At 37.9% G+C, this 27,745-nt stretch overlaps 4 protein-coding genes across 5 annotated transcripts in view; 2 read left to right on the top strand and 2 right to left on the bottom strand.

Moving 5' to 3' along the window:
* LOC126756175 (kelch-like protein 17) overlaps positions 1–11,300 on the top strand; it is a 62,569-nt gene extending 51,269 nt beyond the window's left edge. The window contains 5 exon segments of the mRNA XM_050469032.1: positions 3,969–4,065; positions 4,397–4,633; positions 6,705–6,811; positions 6,915–7,903; positions 7,973–11,300. Of these exon segments, the coding sequence (XP_050324989.1) occupies positions 3,969–4,065; positions 4,397–4,633; positions 6,705–6,811; positions 6,915–7,903; positions 7,973–8,657 (2,115 nt within the window). The 3' untranslated portion in view covers positions 8,658–11,300.
* A 1,017-nt stretch (positions 11,301–12,317) lies between these two features.
* Positions 12,318–15,042, bottom strand: LOC126756179 (prohibitin-2). Of its 2 annotated transcripts, none has more exons than XM_050469038.1 (6): positions 14,931–15,042; positions 14,716–14,862; positions 14,016–14,362; positions 13,640–13,951; positions 13,469–13,568; positions 12,318–12,648 (listed from the first exon to the last, which is right to left on the bottom strand). In XM_050469038.1, exons 2-6 carry the CDS (start codon positions 14,846–14,848, stop codon positions 12,551–12,553), a joined length of 990 nt encoding a protein of 329 aa, XP_050324995.1. In that variant the 5' UTR covers positions 14,849–14,862; positions 14,931–15,042; the 3' UTR covers positions 12,318–12,550. The 2 variants fall into 2 exon arrangements, with proteins under 2 accessions (XP_050324995.1, XP_050324996.1); XM_050469039.1 differs by lacking the exon at positions 12,318–12,648 and adding an exon at positions 12,869–12,967.
* Positions 15,043–15,535: 493 nt separating this feature from the next.
* Positions 15,536–18,742, top strand: LOC126756177 (zinc finger protein 423-like). The gene is made up of 3 exons (XM_050469034.1): positions 15,536–15,788; positions 15,857–16,721; positions 17,463–18,742. The coding sequence occupies exons 1-3, from the start codon at positions 15,674–15,676 to the stop codon at positions 18,094–18,096; spliced, it is 1,614 nt and encodes a 537-aa protein (XP_050324991.1). The 5' UTR covers positions 15,536–15,673; the 3' UTR covers positions 18,097–18,742.
* The window catches only part of LOC126756171 (uncharacterized), a 43,887-nt gene continuing 34,880 nt past the window's right edge, over positions 18,739–27,745 (bottom strand). Inside the window, 7 exon segments of the mRNA XM_050469028.1 lie at positions 18,739–19,282; positions 21,526–21,687; positions 23,216–24,378; positions 25,436–25,758; positions 25,816–26,991; positions 26,994–27,015; positions 27,251–27,739. Of these exon segments, the coding sequence (XP_050324985.1) occupies positions 19,063–19,282; positions 21,526–21,687; positions 23,216–24,378; positions 25,436–25,758; positions 25,816–26,991; positions 26,994–27,015; positions 27,251–27,739 (3,555 nt within the window). The 3' untranslated portion in view covers positions 18,739–19,062.

The raw sequence follows: 27,745 nt of genomic DNA, 5'->3' as shown, positions 1-27,745 counted from the left end.
CTTAATGCGGTCGGTTGAGAAAGAGCTGTGTCCCTTTTATAAGAGGTAACCTCCATAGGGGAATTTTGTGCTTTCTTGCGAACACAAGCAGATCCGTTTTCTCCGGGTTGAACCCCAGACTCACTTGCGATGACCAGTTCTGGGATGTATTGAGAGTGGTGGTCATAATACTGGTAATGGTCTGTAGACACCATCCGGTTATTAAGATGGCAATGCCGTCCACGTATGCCACTATTTTAGGGGTTTTGATTTCCAAGTTCCTTAGCAGTTTATTCACCACTAATATCCATAGAAGCGGAGATAGCACTGCACCTTGGGGAGTACCTCTACAGACTACCTTGGGCATTTTAGCGTCGTTCCATTCTGTTGCTGTCCATCTAGAGGTCAAAAGGCTTCTGATTCAGCGTTGTATAGAAGGATACTGCTCAGAAAAGATTCCGTAGAACGCTCCAGGAATGTCCAGGAATGGTCCAAGATTCCTTATATTCAGAGCCCTTTCGATATTATGTTGGATAACTAACTGGTAATTTAACCGATAGGTGCCTTGCAGGGCTTTTTCAATAAACTCAATTACGAAATACGAAGGTAAATATTGAAAATTTGGAGGCTTATTTCGAAATATGGATAAATTACTTTTTAGTTAGGACTTAATATGGCTTGATCCAATACCCATAAAAGAGACTTCGCTGAAATATCATATGGAAGATCCATCAGAAAACCGGGTTACTTTTCGAATCATTCTTATGGATTAAAGGCTTGATAAATTGTATGGGGTAATAAAATAGGCGAAGCAGAAGAGCTCGGTATTAATGCTGCTTCTTGTCTCACTAAAAAGTTCTCTGTACATATGTATGTATCTTCTTGACGAACTTGTTAAGCGAATACTATATAAATTTTGAGGTTAGGAACCTTTTAAAGGTTTTACTTCGAGTTCACATAAACTTCACAGCGCCAAACTGCACAAGCAAAGTCATTTCATGTCTTTGCACCATAACCTAACTTATCCATTACTTTATTTAGTGCACCAACATATTGCATTGCTTGCAACGCCGTTGCAAATGATGTAATTTGCAAGCAAATGTTATTGCTGCCACAAACTTCGTCAACTTCAAACGGCGTCCACTCAAACCAAAAGCATAAGAAGATAATATTCACACATATGGATTTACTCAACCCATAAGAGTTGCAAGACAGCAAGAGGAGGTCATTGCGAAAAGCAAATAGGTGCACCTAAGCATGTGTATGTGTGTGGTTGGAGTAACAAGGCGTGAAGTGTAATGTATCGCAGGTTGCATGCCACCACAGAACGCACCGCGACTGGAATTGTATTATTTAAAAATATATATATTTCTCTATAGCAGAACATATGCTTTATAGAAGAACAAATACTTGTCTGTGTTTATGCATGAGTGCACGCTGGCATATGAAGTTTCGTATTGAATGTCAATCCGAATGCGACAACTTGAGAATCCTCCCGACGTGACGGAGCATTTGACGGCCTTGCTGCACTACAGCGCCATACTAGCTGCTTGACATGTTGTTGTTGTTGTTGCTTCTCTGTGTGTTCTGTGTGTCTGGTCTGGGCTGCCATAGGGGATTTGAATGCGACAAACGAGTCAGTGTCAATAACATCTAAGTGCCAGTGGCGTTGAGTACGCAAATGGCTTAAGAAGCAGCCAGAGGGTAGGAAATATTACCGAGTCTAGTATTTCGGAAGAAGGGGAGTTAGTAAAACAAAGTAAGTGATTGCTGTAGGTGTAGTTTGAGAGAAGTGCGCTTATTTATTTCTTTTAACTTGATTTTCGTTTTTGTAATATATTTTCCAACCACATTAGGGTAGGTTAAGAGAGCTTTGGTTTGGTAGGCTTGAAGTTATACTAGTTGTGTCTTCTTAGTATTCTATTTTCATATCATTTTTCAGTTTCAGCTTTCAAAACCCAATCGATAGAACTTCTCTGCATATTTTTACCAGGAAACGCACAAGAAAAGCTCTTTAAGTCTTAAAGTCTCGATGAACACACTCAAAAACAAAACAAATACTTTAACTTCGGTTGCACTGAAGCTACAATAATTAATGATCGGTGCCAAATTTCGTGAAGATAGCTAGACTAATGGAAAATTTTTCGAGGAGAAAAGTACAGGATCATAATTTCAGATCGATATCTCAAAAACTGGTGTACTAGTTTGTATACATATATACAGACAGACTGACATGGCCAAAAATATTCTCATGCCTATCATTTATATAAAGGAAACTCATTTCGATATTAACTACTTTTGTAAAGAAAAAACACAGAAACTTCAAATTTAATGGGGAATGTTTATTATCATTCAAAAGAACACTCTTTGGCATTTATTTTTATTGTAAGAGTGTGATATCACACCATCTTGGTGGGCAATCGACCGTCCTAAAACGTGAAATTATCTGCTCGCCGCAGTGTTCTCCCAATAAATCCATTGATTGATGCGATGTGTGGGAAGTGGCACCGTCTTGTTGAAACTAAATATCGCCGAGATCACGAGCTACAATATTGAGAATAGTCGGTTATTATGGCGCGATAACGGACGCCATTGATTTTGTTGTTCGTGTTTTTTTCTGAACGAAATGGCAGCTGCTGAATCCTCTCAGGTTGCTCTTCGTCCCAAATGCGGATGCGGCAACTTTGTTTGTTTACGTACCCATTGAGCCAAAAATGAGCCTCATCGCTGAACAAAATTTGGCTCGAAAACGTCGGATCTTCTTCGAACTTTTCAAGAGCCCATAGAGCGAAGCGATGTCGCTTGGGAAGGTCGAGCGGCTTCAGTTCTTGCACAAACTGTAGTTTCAATTTAAGAACTCGACGTAAAATGCACAAAGTCGTTCCATAAGTCAGTCCGAGTTGCTGCGAATGGCGCCGAGTCGCCTCTTCACTGCGTGCTGAACGTGGTCTATTTCTCGAATATTAATATTGAATGCTGAGGTTCAAGATAGGTGATGGTGTTGCGAATAGTATGCTCAGTAGGCCGATTATGTTGACTATTAGTTGAAGCGCGCGAAACACAGAACTTCCAAGTTAAAATGAGACAATGAATGGCGACAGACGGTCGACTGCGGATATATTCATTGAACCATGGGTTCAAGTTTAGACACTCTAACGTCTGAAAAACTCAACCAAATATTAACATTAGTCATAAGGGCATTAACCTCTAACACAAGTATGTTATTACAGCAACGCGAAATGAGAATTGACACAAAATATTCCGAGTCATCGATTCAATTGCGCAATATTAATAATAACATTCTGAGCCTAAGTTTACTTTTGTATTTCCTCTGTGGAAATCATTGCATTCGTTATCAGTGTTGTTGTTATTAATGCAAATAATCGCAAAAATTTGATAACAAAGTGATTGCTCTTCACCTTTTAAATTTTCTAGAGCAAAAGAGCAGACAAGTCGGTGTCAGCATGTGTGCTGGTTTATATATTTCCAGAAATCTCAAAAATAAGCGAATTCGCGTCATCTCCTTAAACAGTTAACCCTAACCTCAAATTATATTTAAAAAGTTAAAACTTATCGATCAGTATCTGCTCAATATGTCCGTCTGATCTTACGATTGCCGTTTGTTTATTGTTATGTTGATTAATAGATAGATTTTTATTCGACCGGCATCATTTTTGAAGAAATATGGACAAATGATTCCACACCAAACCGTTGCTTATTCCAGATAAAATGGCAGCTCTTGAATATCTTCAGGTTGTTAACAAGACAACGTCCGTCCAATACAATAATTTTAACATTGGACAGTCCTTCCAAACACTGATAATTAAAATTTCTAGCCACAAAATCTGCTCTTATCTTTTTGTTCTGTATTTTGTTTTTCTGACCCCATGAAGGTTAATAGAAGGGTTAGAGTAAATATACATATGCCACATGGTATCCCTTTTCATTATTTGTTTTGCTAATATTCTTTTTATTCCTTATCTTTTCAGCTTTGCGATGTTTCTCTGGAAGTGGGCGGCGAAACTATACAAGCTCACAAAGTGGTACTTGCCTCTGTCTCACCATATTTCTATGCCATGTTCAACGGTAAGAGGCTCTAAATAAAGCAAAACTTATTAGCTGTCCTCGTTTCGCCAAAACTTGAAAAGTGGCGAATCGAACGAGCAACTCGTTTAAGTCATAACCTGATATTTACAAAAGTAAGCAGTTAAACCACTTTATGGAGGTCACGACATACTCTGATGTATTGAATTCAACTGGGAAACTAAGTTGCTCTCATATATTGATAACCCAGCGAGTTTGCAAAGTGGCGAATCGAAGACAGCTAAAATTAAAATTCAAACATTATTTCCTCATTAAGCCATTTCTCTTACAATTATGGCATGTTTCATTTTCATTCTACCCTTACCCTCACTAGATGATATGCTGGAGCGCAACCAGGGCGCAGTACGTTTACACGATGTCGATGTGACGGCGCTGCGTCAACTCATCGACTACACCTACACCGGTGAGATCACCATAACCGAGGACAATGTGCAGGTGCTCTTGCCCGCCTCCAGTTTGTTGCAAATTCATTCAGTGCGCGAGGCATGCTGCAAATTCTTGCTGCGCCAGCTGCATCCATCCAACTGCCTGGGCATACGCAGTTTTGCAGGTGAGTTAAACTACTTTTTTTATACGTGGGAGCTATGAAGTATGGTGTGTAGTATGCAAAGATAAAGTTTTTGGTTTGTAAGTTAAACTTTTTATGGGTCGAAGTGTTTGCGGTGTCAACTTTTGTAAGTTGATTTCATGCATAAGTAAATGACTTGAGTTTTTTCTTCTTTGGAGAAGAAAGTACGTGATTGGACTGTTTTATGTGTGAAGCATCGAAGTTTTTTTATTGAAATGTTGAGTTAGGTTAGGATATAATGAAAGACATGTACTTAGTTGACAGCAAAACCATTTACAGCATAAAAATTTCAACATTCACACAGCAGTGACCGCTTAAAAGATTTCATTGAAAGCCGCAGGTGTTTGAAGTTCCTTCTTTTGCTCACAAGCCAAGGTATTAGGCTCGGCGAATTGATTTTGAGCCCATTCTTTTCTATGCATAGAAAGGTGGGATCCCTCCACCGACTATTATCACAGATGTCCAGATATTATTCTAAAGAAAAACGATCACGGGGAACGTATTTGTCAATGTTAGTCAAGCGGCACTTCTGGCAATCTCGTCCATTGAAATGAAAACAACAATGGTACTGGAGTGCATGAAAGAGCTTAACAGACTTGTCATCCTGCAAGCAAGGATAACTTTCCATGGATACCAACAACCAAGTTCGATAGGACCGGAACCGTGCTTTGCTATGACCTTCACAGTTTACGAGAGAAGATGCGATAAGAGAAAAGTAGAAAATGTGTCTCGCGACAAGTGCTTCGACAGGCGAGTCTGTTTCTGGGAGATTTCGATACAAAATGGTACAAGAAACTAATCGCTTTTCCCAGAAACATATTTAGACAGCTTGTGGGCCCTGTACATCTGTACACATTAGGATACTGCTCCAAGGATGTGTGTCGCTTCTATGACCAAATAGTAGAGGCAGCGGAGCTCGTACCTAGGAGGGAGTCAGGACAATTCAATCCTGTGAAAGAACACATTACATCCAGTACTTTCCTCAAATTTCAATCTTCTAATACGTATATTACTAACAGATACCACTTAAAACTATTACCATTCTCAAGACTTAAGCCCATTGTATTGCCAGGGCCGGCCTATTCATTGTAACTGCATCATTTTTACTGACGAAACTTTCTTGAAGATCGTTATTATTATACTCGCATAGTTTTATAATTGATTGATATGTTATAAATAAATAAAAAACAGATTGATGAGTTTTATCCGGGATCTGCCGGAATTCAAACGAAGCTATCCATTCGTGAGTGGTTTGATAATTTCCATATGACCTCAAGATCCCAGGAAACGTTCAAAGATGTTATGTAAGAAAACTTCAAAAATTTCACAAAATGATTTTGGACGAGTTTAAAAGACCGGACATCGACTATAGTCTGAAGGCTCTGTGTAAAGTGATTGAATTCTTCCTGCTCTCAGACCTGAAGAAATTTATGACTGGAACGAAATTTAAAGACGAAGATAATCACCGAGAATGGCGCCTGTTTTGAAGCTAATATATACTGTCAAGATAGTATTTAAAGATAATTGTGTTTGCGGTGACAACTTTTGTAAGTACCGCATTCGATGGAACGATGAGCCGTATGAGATATACGACGACAATAACATACATAGTTCAGCGAATTAAAAGGCAGCGGTAGTTCCCGCCGGAGGAACCAGAGGAAGAGAAAGACCTCCACGCCACATTTCGAAAGGAATAAACAACTGGCGCGCTGTTTTTAACTCGGTTAGCGGTGTCTTCGCCATTAAAGCAGAAGAAGAACCCCCAACAGAGACGTTGGAGTCAATATCTTAATTCGTAGACTATTTATTTGATGAGGGGAAAATCCTCTTGTCTTTCTTAATTCAAATAAAGTGGTCTTGTTATGGTAATTAGTATAACACTCTACAATGCAAACATATGCCTTTCAGATTTCAATATTAGGTACCGGCTTTAGTCGAGTAGTCTTGAGACTATTGGTTCCGAAATTCTTATTCAAAAGTTTCACACCCTATCTTTAATTAATTCTTTAAATTTCTCATAAGCCACAATATAATCTCGACATTGTTCTTTCAGATGCTCATTCCTGCAAGGAGCTGCATACGCGTTCACATAAATATGCGCTACAAAACTTTCAGCAGGTCGTTGGAACCGAGGAGTTTTTACTTTTGCCATTCGACGAGGTAAAAATACCTACCAAACAAAGTCACGAGAACTCTCAAATCTAATTTTACATATTTCAACTTTTTTCCACCCTTCCACTTGTTCACTTTTCCTCCCGCATAGGTCAAAGATCTGATATCAAACAATCAACTGAACATTTGCTCCGAGGAGAAAGTATTCATTGCTGTCCTGAATTGGGTCAAGCATGATCTGGCCGAACGTCAATGCCACATAGCCGAATTGATGAGCCACGTACGCTTGCCATTGGTCGGGCGAGACTTTCTTATGACTTGCGTGGAGACGGAGGCGCTCATACGCGAGGACGGTCAATGTAAGGAACTCTTGCTCGAAGCCATGAAATACCATTTACTGCCAGAACAGCGCAGCTTGATGAGCAGCCAACGCACACAAGAGCGCCGACCGGAGGGCATGAAGCCATATGTGTTCGCCGTGGGTGGCGGCAGTCTCTTCGCCATACACAACGAGTGTGAGGTGTACAATCCGCGCACCAACGCCTGGACGCCCATCGCACCGATGTTGTGGCGCCGCTCACGTTCCGGTGTGACGGCGTTGCACAAACAGCTCTACGTCGTCGGCGGTTATGATGGCGTAAGCGACCTAAGCACTGCCGAATACTACAACCCGCTGATTAATAAGTGGACCAACATCACGCCGATGGGAACGAAACGCTCGTGTCTCGGCATTTGCGCATACGACGGACTGCTGTATGTTTGTGGAGGCTACGATGGTGCATCGTGCTTGAGCAGCATGGAACGTTACGATCCGTTGACGGGCATTTGGAGCTCATGTCCTGCAATGAATACGCGCAGACGCTACTGTCGCTTAGCGGTGTTGGACAACTGCATTTACTCTTTAGGTGGTTTCGATTCCACCAACTATCAGTCGAGTGTGGAGCGTTTTGATCCACGTGCGGGACGTTGGTTCCCCGTACAGAGCATGACAGCGCGACGCAGCAGCTGCGGTGTGGCCTCTTCTGATGGCTACTTGTACTGCATTGGTGGCAACGATGGCACGATGTGCATGTCGAGCGGAGAGCGTTTCAATTTGCGGCGCAACGCGTGGGAACCGATCGCTGCGATGCATTCCAGAAGGTAAGTGACAAGCGGCCGAAGCGCCAGAGTTTGTGTAAAAAATTATTTTTTTCAACTTTACATGCATAGGTCCACACACGAAGTAGTCGAAGTGGACGGCGCGCTATACGCTCTTGGCGGCAATGACGGCTCATCCTCGCTCAATTCCGTGGAACGTTACGACACGCGCCTCAACAAATGGACTGTAGTCAATTCGATGGTAGCACGTCGCAGCTCTGTCGGCGCAGCGGTGCTGGAGTGTTTCCATCTCGAACGCGGATTGGTGCAGACAACGAACTTATGACCTTTGTCGACAATAGCCGAAACGTTTGCAGCGGCGGCAGCAGCAGCCGTAGTAGTTGGAAATGGTAGTGGCGGCGGCGCGGCAACGGCGAATGGCGGCAGCAGTAACCATCAAGCAACGACCACAAATGGCGTCACATCGACGCTGACGAACAATCTCATCGTGCCGGGACGTGCAGTTAGTGGACGCAGCATGCTGGGCGCAGCCGAAGTGAGCGGCAGCATTGGCAGTCTGATGAGCAGTAGCACGAATGCGCTCAGCACTTCGGCGCCGACGACGACGTCCACATTACGACGTTTACGCGAACGCGAGAGGGAGCGTGAAAGAGAGCGTGACAGCAGCAGCGCGGAGAATCGTGTGAATGGCGTTGTGGTAGCCGGAAGCGGAAGTAGCAATGGTGCAGCAGCAGCTGGCGCAAGCGTTAATGGCACAGGCGGCGCTACAACTAGCAAACCACCGTCAACCGCTTGATGTCTGCGCTTCAAGTGATGCGAGCGGGGGGAGTAAATCTAATAAGTGCAGACTTATTAAGCGAAAATGAAGGAATTGAGAGTTTGTGGGTGAGATAAGTAGAATGTGGGGCTATATGAGTGAGTAGCGGCTGAAGAAAGAAGATATATGAAGTTATAGTCTGCGATGTAGAGCCGCGCGGGGAAGTTAGTGGCAAGCTAAGCAGTATTTCTAGTCATACAAGGCAAGATATGTGTGTAAATTGAGCTGGTTTTGAAGTATGTTTGAGATTGTGTCGGAAACTGTGTGCGTAACAGTAAAGTAATGGCTAGCACTCTCGTTAAATTATATATTTAATTATGGTAATGTATTAGGTCGTTAAGGCGTTGATGCAATTTTCCAATTTTCCATAGCCTTTTTATGTAAGAATATAATATTTTTTACAAGCCTTCGCCCGCCACGACCATACTAATGCACACACATTCATTAGCACATACATACGTATATACCTGTACATTAGGGTGTACATTATTTCCACAGTTGATATTTTTTGCAAACGCTCCTAATTTTTAAATGAATAGTTTTATGGGAAGCACTCTCCCCCACTAAATCCACCGCGACCATATTAGCAAGCTGGACGAAGGAGTACAAACTTCACCGCAATATTGCAGTAGATGGCGTTAAACATCCGATTGTCAATATCTCCTATCAAACATATGCACAGTGAGGCCCATATGGTTCCAGTTAAGGAGCATAATGAACTCCTCTCCAAGCAGTTTCTGCTAGGGTGTATTCGTAGAAATCATCCCTGTAGTCACCTGCTTAAAGCTTCCCCTAGGTCCTTTCCCAACTAAGTCGACAACATAAGATAATAGACTGACTAGACTTCGGACGCAACTTACTTCCGACAAGCACTGCCCGCCATTCACAGTGGAGCCATCAACACCTTCACCGACTCCCTATCAGTTAGTGGCGTACTTAGACTCTAACCACCACCTATTGCAGACGAAGACCTCGAGTTGCCGCGAGAAATGAGAGTGACCTTTGCACAGCTTTGTTCTAAATACTGTAGTAGGTTAAACTCGCACTTATCCAGAATCGACCCTGACATATCAAACATATGTCCATCATGCAACGAGTCCCCGCATGACTCTAACCAGCTCTTTGCATGCCCAGCTAATGCTACACATCTGACACCTCTATCCCTATGGTCCGTCCCCGTCGAAACAGCATGTTTCCTCAGCCTACCCTTGGATGACCTCAATGACAACTTATCAGAACTTTACTACTTTAACGGGGATTAGATAATCCAAACCTTTTGCAGCTTGAATGGGATGTGCCGCACCCGCTACATTCTGTGGACTTGGCATCTTCGGCCTATTACTCGTTCCGGTCTCGGCAAAATTATTTGGATGGTAAAACCTTTACCTCCCCTTTGTTTACGTTGGCTTCTTTGTGAATTAAGCAAGTAAGAGCTGACCCTTTAGTTGACGTTTGCAAAAAAAAACTACTTGGTAAATGACGGACACCCTAATATACATACATACTTATGTAATTAAAATAACGTTTTATATGTACATACACACACACATACACATTTATACAATTAAATGCAAAAAATTTTAAGCCGATTAAGGGCGAAAACAAATATAATTATTGCATACAAATTTAAAAACTAAAAACTAACCTAAAAAATAAAACTTTACTGCCCCTATTAGCTAGTTTTACACTAAAAAAATGTTGAAATGCAACAAAAAGTTGGTTCATGATTATTTAGGGAATGCGTTATACAAGATTTTGCAGGTACGCAACACAAAAACAACAAATTATAAAAAAAATAAAAAAAAACGAATTAAAAAATATCAAATTTTGGTGCGCAAGTAAGGCAAGCAAATGGAATCGAATAGCGAAAAATCTACAAATATTTATTAAAAACAAACATATGTACTATGTGTATATATGTACATAAATACATAAGTATATATGTACATACCTACATACATACATATATACATATGTATTGAATTATAAATTTTTTATAAATTTATTTAATGTCTTAGCAATAATTAATTAAGCGATAAATAAATACATACATGAAAATAAGCAGAAAATGTTAAAAGAAAATTTATAACAAAACTGCATACACATACATACATTAATATAAAAAATATATATAAATAAATGAAAATAGTTTTAGATATATTAGATTTTAGCATTAAAAAAGACAACTTCTAACCACCTACCCACAAACTACGATTTACCTAATACTAAGTGTACTACAAACAAGCAAATAAGAATCAATTTATACATAAAATATACTTACATACATTCATACATAGTTATGTGTTCGCAGAAGAAGACGAGAAAGAAAATAGTTGAATATTACAACAATAAAAGCGTTATGCATATACATATGTATTACGAATTTTCACACACACATGCATTCAACTACTCATCATTTATACATATACTATAATACAATACATACATATATACATAAATACATGTGTAGCAATACAATAAAGCAAATTTTAAGGACTATTTATATGTGTGTCTAAAGGCCACCATTTGAGATGTCCACTTATTGGCACTCTCCGGCCGCAACAAACCGAATTCTTATGCAATTACTAACAATTCAAATACATATAAACAATTATGGCGAAACTGCATGTGTTTTTAATGAAAGGAAAGATCTGGAACTCGTTTACAAAACTCCAACGAAGGCGTTGTTGATACTCACCAAGTAAGTAACGTTACTTCAACACCCAAATGGTCTTGGCAATGATTACGCCAACGATATCGAACAATAAGCCGACCAGACTACGGACGCAACAAACATTTGAAGCATTAACCGCCTTTCATAGTGGTGCCATCAATTTCTGCATCGACCTCCTCCCACTGAATGCCGTGCTTGGAGCCAAATCAACAGCCATAGGAGACGAAGAGCACGAGTTACCCTGATAATATACAGTGACCTTTGCCCAACTGCCTTCTGTATACTGCAGCAGGTTAAACTACTACTTAACCGGTCTCCGCATGTCTCTAGCCACCTCTTGCATACCCAGCGAACCCCACTCATATAAGACGAAATTTCGATGACAACCAACCTTAACCTTAACAGCCAAGCAGAGACTAGGTAACCACTACAACAACAACGCCATCCTTGATGTTATAAGATGATTAATTTTTTCCTTACCGATTTAAACTGGGTTACATCCTCGAATTTACAGGCTTTAGTTGTATAAAATCAGGGTCAATTTCGGGTACATATTTTTGTTTCTAAATCATTGAAATAATTTGGATCGCGGAGTAGACGGTCCTTGGCCGGATAAATATCCGATTTCTTTGTGATTATTTGGATAATAGTTTCCTGAAACCAGAACTCTCAAGGTTTTTAAGCGAGACGGAACGGAAGACCTGAATTTCACGCTGTCTAAAGTATCACTTCCACTTCTGCTTGTCGACTTATGAGTCTCTTTATGAACAATTTTTTAAGATTTTAAGGTATCACAACGGACTGTCAGTATAAACTGTTCCAGTGAGATCCCTTTGAACTAATCTACGTCATCCATTCACCTTGTTTTCTATAGACCTACCCCGTACAAAAACTGATATAAATAAGCCAAACCGACGCTAAGCCTTGTTAAAAACCAACTTTGTTATTCCCACAACAATTTCACGTGAATTTTTTGTTGAACGCTTTTATTATTTAGAAAATAATTTCAAGGTAAACAACGGAGGCACACGCAGTCATGTTAAAAAAACAATTCAAAATCGCTATTAAACGCTAGCGAAGCACAAGTAATTATTACAAACAAAAATTATTTAAGGAAACATTTCAGTAAATGCTTGATTGTAGGTACTATGAGTAGTTAATGTGTCAATTCAGTTAAAAATATCTGCACACTTTCGTTTTAAAGCAAACGGTCCGCCGTACGTCGGGCGACAGTGCCAACGGTTGTCGCCGATTTATCACTTCGCCTCTTAGCTCCATCAAACCAACCCGATTCGACTGCAAAAATTGAAAAAAAAGAACAAATTGGAATTATTAGCAAAGAAGAAGACGTTACTTGTTTGGAAGTGCTTTCTTTTGCTAATTTTTCCCAATTTATTGCAGCGGCATGGAATGAAGCGAATGGACGCGATATGGAAGGCGCGTTGAAGTGCGAGTATGCTGAATGAGTTTTCAACTAAACAAAATACGTTTTATATGGTAATTGAAACACAACTCATTTATTAATACGGCGCTTATTTATTTATTATATTTTGCTAAGGCAGTTTTTTTGAGCACAATTAATTTTGCGCTTCTTTACTACTCAATTCATAAACTCCTTTGGGTTGAGCGTTGAAGAAAACAAGAAAAGAGAAAGTCATATAAAAAAAGAAATATTAAAAACAAATACTAACATTCCAGTCCGTATACTTTGTATTGGTGAAAAACTAACAAAAAAAAGAATGCTTGCCAATGAAATTTTGTAACGAAATTAATTATATATTTTGTTCCGGAATAAGAACTCAAAAACATACATTTTCGGTGACTTTTAAAGCTTAAGAACTAACTAATATAGTAAATATGCAATTGTAACATGAATTCAGATTTTAATGAAAAATTAGAATTAACAAAAAAAGTTCGAATTTCTTCTGAGCGCGAATATTTCAGTTCTACTTCAAATTCATACAAACATTTGGCAAGGTAAAACAAATTGCCAAGTAATTTGCACAAAAGTAACAATAAAAAAAATTTAAAGTATGATTTTAAACATTTTTTGTTAATTCTTGCATGTACTTTTTGCCATAATTTTGGTTTTTAGAGCGAAAACAAATTTATTTACTTTTGTAAACTTTCTCAGTCATATCATCGAAGCCCGAATCCTGAATGTTCAACATCAAGCTATCGGCTGAGAGGTAGACCTTGTTTTGTGAGCTTGCAATCTAAAGATAAATTTTAATCGAATTAATATTACGAAAAAACTGCAATTTGTCAAATATAAAAAAAAACTTACAGTTCTTGCTATGCTTTGAGCAGCACGTATTTTACGCAACTTCAAGTAGGCGGGGTTCTGTTTCACAGCAAGACCCAACATTTTAGCGGCTTCAGCTTCACCCTCAGCTTGTACGATTTTTTGTTGTTTCTCTTGCTTGGCGCGTTCCACGAAGAAGACAGCGCGCTGTGCTTCCTGCTGGGCGACCTGTTTGGCTTCAACGGCTGCGGTATATTCCTTGCCGAAGCTCAGTTCAGTGAGCGAAACATCATCCAAAATAATGTTAAAGTCACGTGCACGCTCTACCAATTCTCTGCGGATCAGCAAAGAAACCTTCAGGAAAAAAAATTGTTGTTGTTAGAAAATGCATTCGCAATAAACTACAATTAATTTGTACCTGCTGACGTTGTGTGATCAATTGTGAGGCATTGAATTTGGCTACAACACTTTTTAGCACTTCGTTGCAAATTGATGGCAACACTTTCTCATCATAATCGACACCAAGTTGACGGTGCAAGGTTGGAAGACGCACAGAATCGGGACGTGAGAGCACACGCAACGAAATATTGATCATCTGCAAATCCTTTGAGCCAGTGGGTGATGAGATTTTGCGTGGACGCGAGCGAATGTCATAGACGATTGGATATTGGAACCAGGGAATGCGGAAATGTAAACCTTCTGAGTATATCTCGTTTTGTATGCCACCAATACGACTGAAAATGATAGCACGATGACCACCATCCACTGAAAATATTAATAAAACATTAGTACATAAACATATTTATGCTTAACGTTGCAACCGAGTGTTGATGAAATTTATATTGTGGTTATGCAACCGGCGGAGTTGAAAGACAACCGGCACATGTGCATATTAGCAATTTACTACATCTAGCATGTAAATTTAAATCATTTCAGCAGTACATTTAGAAATACAAAAATGTTCAAACTAATTGCATGCAATGTTGCAGTTTCATTATGAAATTTGTTACGGTCCGCAGTGGGCTTCGCTGATAATGCACACATTGAGGTTATGTCATCAACATGTTTTATTTAATTTTCCTCAATTTTACCTTAAACTATTAAACTAAAAACATTACCTGTGTATAAGGATTGATTGATGCCATAAGCAGCAGCTCCAACAGCAGCCAACAACTTAATACCCGTTGTTAATCCTGGTGGTCCACCTTTGCCCAATTTTCCAGCCAAATCATTTAGTTTACTCTGTGCCATTGTCAATCAGTCGTCTTTTGTTAAGAGTAAAATGTAAATATGAAAGCAAAGGTTACTCAATTATATTTTGGCTCTTACTTACATTTAAATGCAATAAGTTTACTCGAGAAAAGCACAAATTAATGGGGAAAAAACTGATTGCAAAATATGCCGCACTGTTGGTCAAATTCCTTCTAATAAGAGTGATCAGTGTTGCATAGCGGTGCAAGATTAATTCAATTAAAAAGTATTAAATATAGCCGTGTTCGAAAACGATATATAAATTTATAAATTATTTATATTTACAATTTTTTTTTATAAATTATTTATAAATTTATAAATACTTATAAAACTTTAAATTTTTAAATAATATTTATTAAATGTGTAATTCAATTTAAAAAAAAATTAAATAAAACTATAGTTTTTTTTAACATTCATTTATTAAAATGCCATGGTCTAGTTTTAAGACGTGAGTATAAAGGGTTGTAAAAGAACAAAGTTTTATACATAATAATATAAATTAGATACATAAATTTTTACCTTTTTGTTTATTTCTTCATTATTAAAACAAATTTTATCAAAATCCTAAACAATTTTACAGAATTCAGTATATTTTGATATTTTTACTTTTTTTACAAGTATGGCATCACTTTCTCGAATATAAATACTATGCAACTCTGTAGTTTCGGAGTGTATATAAGTCAAAATGATTTATTTTTTTATGGCCAAAGTATTGTGATGATTTTATTGTCTTGGAATACAATTTGTTTATTAGTTTAGTGATTATTATTTTTTAATATTCGCAAGGAATTGGTAATAGTGTTTGATATACTAACTACTTAACCGATGGAAGCAGCAGCGATGGCGCCCACATCTAAAGCTCTGACCAACAATACTGCAGCTGCCTCAGATGTATCTTTGCGCTTTTATTCGTTCTTGCCTTGCACACAGCCAAGAAAAAGTATGTAGTATGTATATTATTTAATTATGTTTTGCATTTGCCAATTTTGTTTGCATCTGTTGTTTTAGCTCTGACCAACAGTTCAAAAACAAGTGGTTATTGTACGGATACAAGTGGTGTGCTTGTTATCAACGATAGCGACGATGAAGACTCATCGACTATATCTGCCGCTTCAGAGCCTCAATTTGAGTTTCTATGCGAAATTGATGTTGACAAAAATGTTGCGCTTCCACGACCTATCGAGCTAAAAGTGGAGTGTAAAAAGGAGCCCAACCATGATTACATTAATCAACAGCAGCAAAGGGATAAAATATGTAATGAAAAAAATCAAACATCAATTCATACAGCAGCGACAACGGATTATAGTGATTGCGAGGATGAGCTTTTAGCATTGTGTAAAATTGAGCCAGTTTGTGATTTGAATGAAGTCTTGCCACATACAACGAACGCGGAACATGAGAATAATCACTATATTTACTTCACCTGCCCACAATGTGGTGAACGCTACGATGCACATCCACATTGGCGTCGTCATATAGAGATGGCGCATCAGTTGGGCGATAATAAAAATTGGAATTTCAAACGACGACCGAACAATGAGTTCGAATGTGCCAAATGCCACGAAACGTTTACACGTTGTACGCTAAAAACATTGCAACAGCATCACTTTACACACTTGCCGCACAAAGTGTACCATTGCAAATTGTGTCCGTACCAAGAACATAGTATGTTTTTGATGATTTCGCATATTATGTTGCACAAGGAGAGAGATGCCAGCTGCAGCGCTAGTGCCAAAAATAGTAATGACGCGCCGACAGCGCGTGAAATAGCGCTGTGGGAGCACGAGAGTCGCGCTTTAATTTCATACGTATGTCCGGCTTGTGGTTTAACCTTTGAGACAGAGGATGCTTGGCAGGCGCACATAAATTTTAGGTGAATTTCGATATTTTTGAAAAATAATTTGAACTATTAGATAGTTTGTGTGTAGGAAAATTCAAGAGAGATTTCGTTTAATTTCAAGAGGAGAAAAGTGAAATGTGTTTTAAAGTGTTTGTGTTAAAAATAAGAAAAAAACATTAATTTCGGTTGCATCGAAGTCGTAATAAAGTTGGCAAATACAAAATATTTAATACAATTGCTTAAGTGATTTTGTTCGGTCTGTTTGTATGAGAGCTGAACCACTCCTTTGAAGATAGGACCATTGCCTTGGAAAAAACTTAAGGAAGTTTTCATTCAAATCATGCTTTTTTCGGTTAGTTTGTATTGCTGCTAGATTCTACAGTGGTTTGATGTCGGAGGTTTCAACAAATTATCAACATTTTGAGAAAAAAAAAGGTGTACAAAATTTCAGATCAATATCTTAAAACTTAATTTGCGTAAACAGAGATGGACAGGCAGACGATCATTATTAAATTGAAACAGCTCGTCATGCTGATCATTTATATATCTGTTTTATATGGTCTCGGACGTCTCGTGATGTGTGTTACAAACTTGGTAGGAATCCTAATATGCCTCGTTCAGTGTATAAAAAATGTCGTTTTAATTTAATATATTATATTCCTGTTGAAGTCATCTCTTTTATTTGATAATGCAGTTGAATTTTTGTAGCACATATAATCCCTTTACGCTTCTTTCCTTTATTAATATATATTCTCTATTATCTCTTTCTCACAGTCACAATTTCCTAGAGAAGACGGCGGAAAATCGTTTCGGTGATCATTTCAAATGCTCCGAATGCTCGGTTGAAATCTTCTCACAGCACATTGCCGATCTACAGCAGCACCTATTCACACATTTACCCTACAAATCATATTTCAAATGCAAAGTATGCAGCTTTACTATATCGCGACGAAATTTCATGCTCTCCCACATATTGAACTTACACAAAGTACATTTAACACCCGGCGCCATTCCAAGTGGCGACACCGTTTTAACGCCAGCCACATCAACCACGACATCAGTTACCGGTGTATCACCTGCAGTCGTAACAACAACTACAACGAACACCTCACCGCCTGGCGAAAGCATAAACGACAGTCATATATCATCTGGTAGTTTGCTGGAATCCGAAGATATAAATGCCAATTCCATAAGTGTTTATAACGATGAAAGAAGCTTGCGTAGAATTTCAGTGCCATCTCAGCCCATGAACATCACATATGCCAACAGCGATCTGCTAAAGATGCCGTTAAAAGTGACTAAAAGCAAAGGCTCTTTTAGATGCAAGAAATGCACCAAACATTATATGTATCGAAAGAGTTTCGATAAGCATATCCGTTACTGCAGCCTTATGAATTCAACGTTTTAAGTGATAAGCAGGCTGTATCGAAATTGCTTAGCAAGCATGCATACATATTTAGGCATATACATACATATGTCTATAACGTGGGTGTGCCAGACATCATTAGAATAACCAAAAGTCATAAATAACAAAGAGTAATGTATAATTTTTTCTCACTCACATTCCATTTTCAAGCATCTACATTTCATTTACATGTGCATGTGCTTGCCTGTGTGTGTGTGTATAGTTTGGTGTGTGGCAAGTCGATATTTTTTACATACACATACAGTTATATTTTCACTTAGCATTGTTTTAAATGATAAGCTTTTTTAGATAGTTAGCACTACGTTGCAGTTGAAATCGCACCCACACACCCAGGCACACACCTACAAACACACATAAGTATATACAATATTTATTAAACTGTAAGCTATTCTTTAACTATTGTTTCCTGTTTTGACTATGTAAGTGAAAATTACTTTTATTATATACATTTTTTGTTACATAGATTCTAGATATATTGATTTATGGACATATTTTCATTATTTACAATCTCGGGCGAATGGAAAAGACATTATCCTCCTAACCTGTATTAAGCTGCGTTAAGTACAAAAATTGAAAATGTGTATTTTTTCAAATCAGACAACAATGAAATAAAAACAACAAACATGAATTTTTGCGTAAAAAAATATTTCTATTTCCATACACATTATGCTTATTCTAAAATATATATGTATGTATGTATGTCTATATGTACATATATATGGGTACATGTGATTCGAGCAATTTCAATCAATCGTGATAAAAATTTAAATATTTGCACAACACATTCTCATAAATTTGCATACATTTCACATAGAATATCGTTCTAAGCAAAGCGTGAAATTTTTCAAAAAAGCGTAGCCATAAGCAAAACTTGAAACACACATACACACCGAGCGCGACTTCACATCGCATACGCTTAGTATTCGCCATAAACAGTTTACAGTGACGTCACATATCGTTTAAGTTGCGATTCTCATTTCGTCCGAAATTCGTGTCGCGCAAATAGTGTGCGGTCTGCTCGCTTATCAGCGACATCACAATCGTTTTAAGGCTCAGCACCGAGGCTAACTTGTACTTGAGCGCCACCGACTTGACCAAAGCCACCAATTGCGCCAAATGCTCATCCATGCGCGCACTGATGCGATGATGCTGCGCATACAGTTGAAAGCTAGTTGTGAATAAATTTAATTTAGTATATTAGTATTTTGAGTTTCGACATGAACTTATAAGCAAATGTGTGAATAATAAAAACAAAAACAATTTGCTGAATATTAATAAATTTATATGAATTGAAATAACCAAACTGACTTAGAAGAAGTACATACATATGTAGCTATTTACAGCATTCTATAAAAGACGCCTAAATGTATGCTAAGAAATGGTGTTTGATAACGCGCTGCTATCAGCGGAGATTCGTTATTTTATTTACTATTTGAAATTTAACTTATTTTTACGTTGAACTTTTCAGTTTTCGCAAATATTTTTTTTTTTTTAATAAATATTAATTAATTTATAAAAAAATTAATAAGTTTGCGCAGTTAATTTTGTAAAAAAAAATATGGAACTGTCAAAAAATGCTGCTTAAGGCATTTATGCACATAGTATGTGATAACCAAGGGTGCGAATTTTTTATTTCATCAAACGAAAGATTACATTTTTAACTTTTTATTCTGATTTTTGGATAAAAAATCCAAAATTTTGAGTTTGAAAATTAAAATAGTTTTTTTAATTAAATTTTTTATTCTGATATTGGGATAAAAAAATCCAAAATTTTGAGTTTAAAAATTAAAATAATTTGTCTTATTAAATTTTAATTTTTTTAAATTAAATTTTCAATTTCAATGGACTTTTAATCACAACATTTTGTCCCAATTCCGATTTTAAATTAATGGTAATGTTTAATGTTAAAATAACATTTGAAAAAATATTTTAAAATTTAAAAATTAGTGTTTATAAATACAAAATTAAATGTTCAAATTAAAAGCTGGAATCAAGAAGTTCTAAGATAGATATGAATAAGACAAAAGGGGCTAAACTATTTTTTTTTTTTTTTTTTTTTTTTTTTTTTTTTTATTTTTTTTTATTTTTTTTTATTTTTTTATTTTTATTTTTTTTTTTTTTTTTTTATTTTTATTCTTTTTTTATTATTTTTTTTTTTTTTATTTTTTATCTATCTATTTTTTATTCTGTCTTTTAGGATTAAATTAATTTTTTATTTTCTAATTCTGTATTTGAGATTAAAATAATTTTTTTGTCATATTTTTTATACCGATATTTGCGATTAAAAATTATTTACGAAAATCTAAAAAAAAAATATTTTCAAAATTTTTATTTTTGTTTTATTCCCGTACTTGGAATTAAATATTTAAAAATGTTTTTTCATGAAGATTAAAAAAATATAGTTAAAATTATTATTTTTATTTTTCATTCCGGTATTTGAAAATAAAAATTTAAAAATATTTTTAATTAAAATAAAAAAATATTTATTTTTTATACATTAGTTTCTCTATTTTTTATTCTGTCTTTTAGGATTAAAATAATTTTTTTATTATCTAATTCGGTATTTGGGATTAAAGTTATTAAAAGTTTAAAAATAATTTTCGAAAAACTAGATTACAAAATAAAAAATAATAACAAGTTCCGATATCTGGGTTCAATTTTTTATCAATCCGATATTTCGGATAAAATTGATTTGAATTAAGTTTTTTGGGATTACAAAAAAATGTTAATTTTTTTTTTAAATTTAATTTAAAAGTTAAATTATTTTTAATTTAAGCAAAACTGAATAACTCGGCTTAATATTTTAACCTCTCTAGACGTAGATCCACTAATTTTTATAAAGTCTTCATGTAATTAACAGTGTAAAGCCGTACTTTAAGGAAACAGTTACCGAAAAGTCAATGCCTAAGAAAGTTGCAAGTCTGTGCAATTCAAGAAAACCCGCCTAAAGCCACATACGTTGTTTTATAAATTAACCAAAAATATGTTTGTTAGTCAGATATGTTATAAATATTATTTAAATATGCCGTAAATATTGCCTAGTTTCAGTTATTACGCTAATATTTTAATAAAAAATTCGTGAAATTGTTTAATTTATAAGCAAAATTTCGATTTAAATTAAAATAGTAAAAGTGTACTTGGAACAGTTTTTAACTTGAATTTAGTTAAATGAAAAAAATGTAATTAAAAAACTTTCAAATTAAAAAAAATTTTATTCAAAAAATTTTAATTAAAAAAATTGAATTAAAAAAAATAATGAAATATAAAAAATTAAATTAAAAAAAAAAAAAATTAAATTAAAAAATAACTAAAAAAAATTTTAATTAAAAAAAAAAATATTAGCTTTTGTAAACGTAAAACAAAAAGACATTTTTCTATATATTTCTAGTATAAATTAGTAACCGTACCCACCCTTTAACGGTATTCTCAATGATATTGTCATTGATCTGTAAATGTTGCAAGTATTCCTGCAGATAATGCGCATGCCCGAGTATAACATATTGCGAGAGCAGCACTTCAGCCCAGTTTATGTCGAAGCCGCAAGCGCGACTGAGTATAAGCGTTTGCGGCACGCTGAAAAAGAAAATAAAATATATAAGAAATTTAGTATTTTTAAAGAAATACAAGAAAAGAAAACAAGATAAACAATTAAAAAATATATAAATATACATATGTACATACACATATATAAAAAAAATCCAAAAAATTTGAATATTTCCAAAACAAACAATATTTCCAAAACATAAAATATGTCCAAAAACTATACAAAACCAATAAATAAACAAAATAAATACATACGTAAACATTTCCATTTATTATTACAACAAAAAATATGAATCTGAAAGAAAATTGTCATAAATATACATATGTACGTACGTAGTGTGAATTTTTCTACAAAACCAGTGTCAATTTTTAAATCATTAGCTATAGTATTAACCTCTCGAAGCAAATAAAATTATAAAATATTGAATTTAAAAAAAAAAATAAAAAAAATTATAAAATATTGAATAAAACAAAAAAAATAAAAAAAATTATCTCAAAATAAAATAGTTTAGTTGTAAAATGTCATACAAGCTAAATAAAAAAGAAAATTGTGTAAGTGTGAACTAAATATTTGTATGTATTCGTATGTTGTAATTTTTGTGTTACTGAATTTTTAGGTTATGGTGAAAAATTTTTAGGCTAGCGTACGAAAAAGATTGTATTAGAAGTTATAACGCCGTTTTGCGTTCGAATAGGTATTTGTATTTGCTGAAATGTGAAAATTATTTGTACAAACAATTTCAACGAAATAAAAAATAAATATAGAAAAAACTTTTAGTAACATTTAATCAACTTTGTTTTCAAATTATATATATTTATAACCTAAACAGTGTATATTAAGTACGACAAGAAGTAAACGTCGCGGTATCTGACATACGTACACATATACTATATTATAAATGATCAGCGTGACGAGCTGAGTCGAATTAGCTGTGTCCGTTATGCCTGCAGTTTTTGAGATATCGTTCTGAAATTTTGCATACGTGTTTTTCTCTCCTAGGAGCTGCTCATTTGTCAGAATCCCCGATATCGCATCACTATCGCATATAGCTGTCATAGAAACTGAATGATCGGTATCAAGTGCTTGTATGGAAAACTTTTTCCATTGAGGAGATATCTTCACGAAATTTGGCATGGAATATTATCCGAGGCAACGATACAATCTCCGAAGAAATTTTTTAGAACGGATCACTATAGCATATAGCTGCCATACAAACTGAACGATCGGAATCAAGTCCTTGCATGGAGAACTTTTTCTACTGAGGAGATATCTTCACGAAAATCGTCCTGAGTGATTATCTAAGGCAATAATGCAAACTCCGAAAAAATGGTTCAGATCAGATCACTATAACATATAGCTGTCATACAAACTCAACGATCAAAATCGAAAAAAAGATATTTGTTCCTTAATAAGTAAACTTAATTCGACTTGAATGTGGCTTTTATCAAAAAAACGAGGCTAGAAAGAACTAGTAAAACATTTACCGTTAGGCGTTTACGTTTTCAGATTTAGTTATACATACACATAGTTGTTATAAGACATGCAATATCCACTCACCTCAGCTCCGCATTGATCAGTTCACGAAATTCCTCACGCGTCTGCACATTCACCACACATACACATAGATGCGTCTCCATGGCATTGCGATCCAAGGCTTTGCTGGCCAAATCAATTTGCACAGCCACCATTTCGGCCAACGAGGCGACGCGTTGCGCCAACAACAACTTATTGTCGAGCAAATAATTTTCCGTTGCATGCGTGTAATATTCCATAGCTTGCTGCAGCAGCACAAGCAACTCTGGTGTGGCACGCAGTTTGGGTATGAACGTTTTTGTGGGATTTGCCGTTGTCAAATTGGCCATGGACATCTTCTCGGGCAGCTGTGCGGTGTTGACAGCCGTTTGATTGATGATCTTGGCCAGCACGGCTTGCGCATCCTGCTCCCACATTTCGGCCAGCTCCTGATACATGAGAAAGTGCAGCGCAGTCAATTTTAAATATTCTCTACCGTTATTCGGACAATATTCGCGTAGATATGTGATTATCGCCTGACGCAGACCGATTGTCTTCTCCTCATCGAACTGACCCAGCAGCGATTCGAACTGTTCATTTTTGAGCAGCGAATCGAAACAGTAGAACATTTCGCGGTAGCGTCCGATGCCGCTGAGCATGCGCACAATTAACGACCAGGACTTGGCTTGCGTGAGCACGGCGTTTAAGGCTTTGGCGCGGTTCAGCACGTTCGCTATGCCTTCCATGGAGCACTCGTGCACATAGCATTGATGCGCCTTGATTAACAGCTCCACATAGATGATGTTCTGCTTCTTGTGTGACAGCACCTGCGCCGGCGGCAGCATCGGTCCAGCATTTGTGGCGGTGGTAATCGGTGGTATGGCGGTCGAAATGCCATTGCTATTGGTGGGCAGCCCGTAACGTCGTATGATTTCGGCGAGTCGCTCGAATACCGTATTGTGTTCGTATGGTTTATTATCTTGGAATTTACGATATGCTTTCAACGCATCACAGTATTCAAGCAGACAATTGCCCAGCTTCGTGGTGTTCGGTACCAATTCCAGAAATAAATGCAGATCACGATCGATATTGTAGCCCCAGACGGGCGTATTTTTGATCGTGTTTTTCGCTTGTTGATCGGCAGTGAAAATGTAGAAGCGTGGACGCACGATGGCTGTGGCAAGTTCCGTGGCCAGCAGTTCGGCAATCTGTGGGACAAAAGTGTATAAAAACTGGAATTTAATTTGGGGGCTACAAAAATAAGGAAGGTCTGATATCGGCCAGAACCGAAAATATTTTGCTTATTGTCTGAGAGAAAGATGGACGAAAGCAAGAACCCTGCACAAATATAAAAGATTCCACACAAGAACTTGTTGTTTTTGTAAGGATTATCATATCCCCGCTTTGATGGTACCTAGACCCCGTTAGGATGGTAAGGGTCAGCCATTTTGTCATCGACGTCATTCGACGGTAGGCCCAGGAAACTTGCTGTTTCGACGGGTCGGCCGAAAAGGAGAAGGGTGTCAGATGTGTAGGATGTAAAGAGGCATGCAAAGAGGTGGCTGGAGGTAAACATACTACAGTATCCAGAACGAAGCTGCACAAGGGACATTCTCGTTTCTCGCTACAACTCGAGGGTGGTTTGACTTCAAGTACGTTATTCACCGAGAGGGAGTCGGTGAAGGCATTTATGGCTCCACTATGAATGGCGATCAGTGCATGTTAGAAGTTAGCTGCGTCCAAAGTCTGGTGGACGTATTGTTTTATATCGTCAATGTAGTTGAGGAAAATCCTCTTGATGCTCCTAGGAGGCAGTTCCGCTCTAAGCAGGTGACTGCAGGGATAATTTCTGCGAAAGCACCCCAGCAGGAACTGCTTGGAGAGGAATTCATTGTTCCTTAACTGGGAGCATAAGGGCATCACAATGCAGGTGTTCGATGGGAGACATCAAGAGGCATCCTATCCCCACAACAGCTACGTTACCGGAATTTATCCGGCCAAGGCCTGTTATTTCGGAAATCTAACCCCGTTGAGATTTCGATCGGTCAGTTTATATGGCAGCTATATGCTATAGTCGTCCGATATCGGCAGTTTCCCCAAGCGAGCAGCTTCTTGCTGAGGAAAGGACGAGTGCAAAATTTCAGATCGAGATCTCAAAAACTGATGGACTACTTCGCGTATATACAGACAGACGGACAGATAGATGGACAGACCGGTGTTATATTAAGTTGAGGGAAAAAATACGAAAAACCAAAATATCCTCACCTCCTGCGGTGTCATATGCGTTGATGTTATAATATCACTCACAACCAGCAGACGATGCAGACAACCTTCTTCGGAAACGCTTTGCAGCAACACCGTTGTATCCTTCGTGCGCAACACATCCAAATACTCTTTATCTAAATACATGGCAGCCCGATAGACCATAACAATGCGACGTCCAATATTGACGCCATACGTGAGCTTGGAAGCGATGCCTTGTATGGTCTCCAACGTTTCGCGCTTCTCCTTGGATGGAATCTCTTCAAACTCGAGAGTCGAACAACTATCTGAAAGATCGCTGCTGGCTTTCGAGGGCGAATTACGGCCTGAAAAGTGAAGCGTTCGATACATTTAAATAATAATTTGAGAAAATACAAACAAACCTTCACGCGTCAGTAGACCACTATCCAGCGTGCGTTTGTTGAATTTGGCGAATGAGCTTATCTCGATGTCACGCAGCATTTGGCGCTCCTCTGAGGACATGCTGAAAATGGTGGTCACACCCTCGGCCAGCGCCATGCAAAACACCACAAAACGCAAATCGATTGGACGGCATTCGAAGAGTTCTTGCAGCCGCAATGCCTCCACAATATCACCTTTGTCCAGCAATAAGTTGAGTTGAGCTTCCAGACGCGCTTCCATTTGCTTGGTCATCGGATGCTTTATGCTGACATTGAGATCTTCAACACCGGCGAGCTCCTTCAATTCGAGAAAAGACTTATACAGTACACAACGTTCGTGCAACATGATCTGCTCGTAGTATTCCGAGTGGTAAACACCCATTGCAGCTGCGACATCATCATCCAGTTGTAGGTAGCATATGAACATTTCGTACTCGATTTGATCACGATCGAATGATTCATTCGGAAAGAGGTGATGTTGTTTAATAACGGTAAGCGCTCGCTTGAGAAGTTGATATTTGCGCGCGCATGGCTCGGTAAGGCGACCAGCCGCGTAAAGATAAAAATTCACCAGCAATTCCGGCGGCAGTGAATGCTCCGCGATCTCGTTTTCATACAGTTGAAACGTCTTAACCGCATATGGCTCCTCATCGTCAGCCGACTCAGCTGACTCCAGCTTTGTTACCCATTTGCTGTAGACGATATCACTGATGGGTTGCTGTAGCAGCGTGGCCAAACGCACCGCGACATCGTATTCGCCTTTCGCACGCAAAGCGTCCAAAAGTTGTTCGTACACCTGATTATTATCTACGGCAAGTTGCTCGAAATCGATCGTGTAGCATTCGGCCCAGCCAGGACGCGTCTGGAGCGCTTCGAAAACGGCGTGCAAACGACAAAAGTCCATTTTGACGCTAATGTCGCTCATGTCGGAACGGCACATACAGCTAATGAGCTTCTGTTGCTCCAGCGTCGATTCAAAATTATGCTGCAAATGCACAAGAAGCAGACGGATACTGTGCTGCATGAGCTCATGGCGCTCGAGTGTGGCGCAGAAGGGCATTTCAACTGCATTGTTGCTCCACGCAAGCAGAAAGAGACGTAGCGTGTGTACATCTTCATCATCGAAGTGGCGTTTGTGTTGAGTGCGCTGTAGAAATGGCACAAATGTGTAAAAGCGCTGTCCTGTGATGGAAAGAAGAGTAAGTTTGCTGAATTATTATACATTGAACAGGGTAGGTTAAGTTTGGCACGAAGTTCAGGCATGGTGCCGAGTTGACAGTCCTTGACCGGGTAAAAATCTGGATCCGTTCCGGTTAGTTAGACCCGACTGACGTGGGAACGGTTATTATGGATTATTATCGAGGGCAACGGTGAATCTACGGACAAATTGTTCAGATTGGACCACTATAGCACCTACCTTGAAGAATATGCGAAAACTACGCAACAGCAGGCCCGTATCGCCATGACGCACAGCGGACTCAACCAACAACCAAGTAACTTGCTGTATATGCAATGTGGACAATTTGAGCACTTCAGTCCATTGATTTGTGGCCACAGCCAGCCAAACCAGCCACTGCCACTCGATATTGACCTGATGCACTGTGGTGGCTAGCACCGCTAATACTGGCAGTCTGTACTTCACGCAATTCCGTAGTAAATTCCATGAAGTCGCATGTGTATGCTGATCCTGCATGAGTTCGAGAAATTTACTAGCAGCGCTCACCTGCTCCTCATTTATGGGAGTACTGCTGAGCAGCACAATTGCAAAGAGATCTAGACGCCCGCAAGCGTCCGGTAAGAAATGCAAACGCTGTTGACTGGGCGCAGTGCGAAATAGCGCGCTATTTGGATCATTGCAAGCAGAACTAATGGACGAGGTGAGCGTCTCAGCGGAGGTAGTTAATGGCTGGAA

This window comes from Bactrocera neohumeralis, chromosome 4, assembly GCF_024586455.1.
Source record: "Bactrocera neohumeralis isolate Rockhampton chromosome 4, APGP_CSIRO_Bneo_wtdbg2-racon-allhic-juicebox.fasta_v2, whole genome shotgun sequence".
Lineage (NCBI taxonomy): Eukaryota > Metazoa > Arthropoda > Insecta > Diptera > Tephritidae > Bactrocera > Bactrocera neohumeralis.
This window is presented reverse-complemented; position numbering and strand designations above follow the sequence as displayed.

Excerpts from the sequence above, each read along its gene's own strand:
- LOC126756177 (XM_050469034.1), top strand. The coding sequence starts at position 15,674 with ATGGAAGCAGCAGCGATGGCGCCCACATCTAAAGCTCTGACCAACAAT. Across the intron at positions 15,789-15,856 it reads TTGCACACAGCCAAGAAAAA|CTCTGACCAACAGTTCAAAA; the intron begins GTATGTAGTATG and ends CTGTTGTTTTAG. Across the intron at positions 16,722-17,462 it reads CAGGCGCACATAAATTTTAG|TCACAATTTCCTAGAGAAGA; the intron begins GTGAATTTCGAT and ends TCTTTCTCACAG.
- LOC126756179 (XM_050469038.1), bottom strand. The coding sequence starts at position 14,848 with ATGGCACAGAGTAAACTAAATGATTTGGCTGGAAAATTGGGCAAAGGT. Across the intron at positions 14,363-14,715 it reads CAATCAATCCTTATACACAG|TGGATGGTGGTCATCGTGCT; the intron begins GTAATGTTTTTA and ends TAATATTTTCAG. Across the intron at positions 13,952-14,015 it reads TGATCACACAACGTCAGCAG|GTTTCTTTGCTGATCCGCAG; the intron begins GTACAAATTAAT and ends TTTTTCCTGAAG.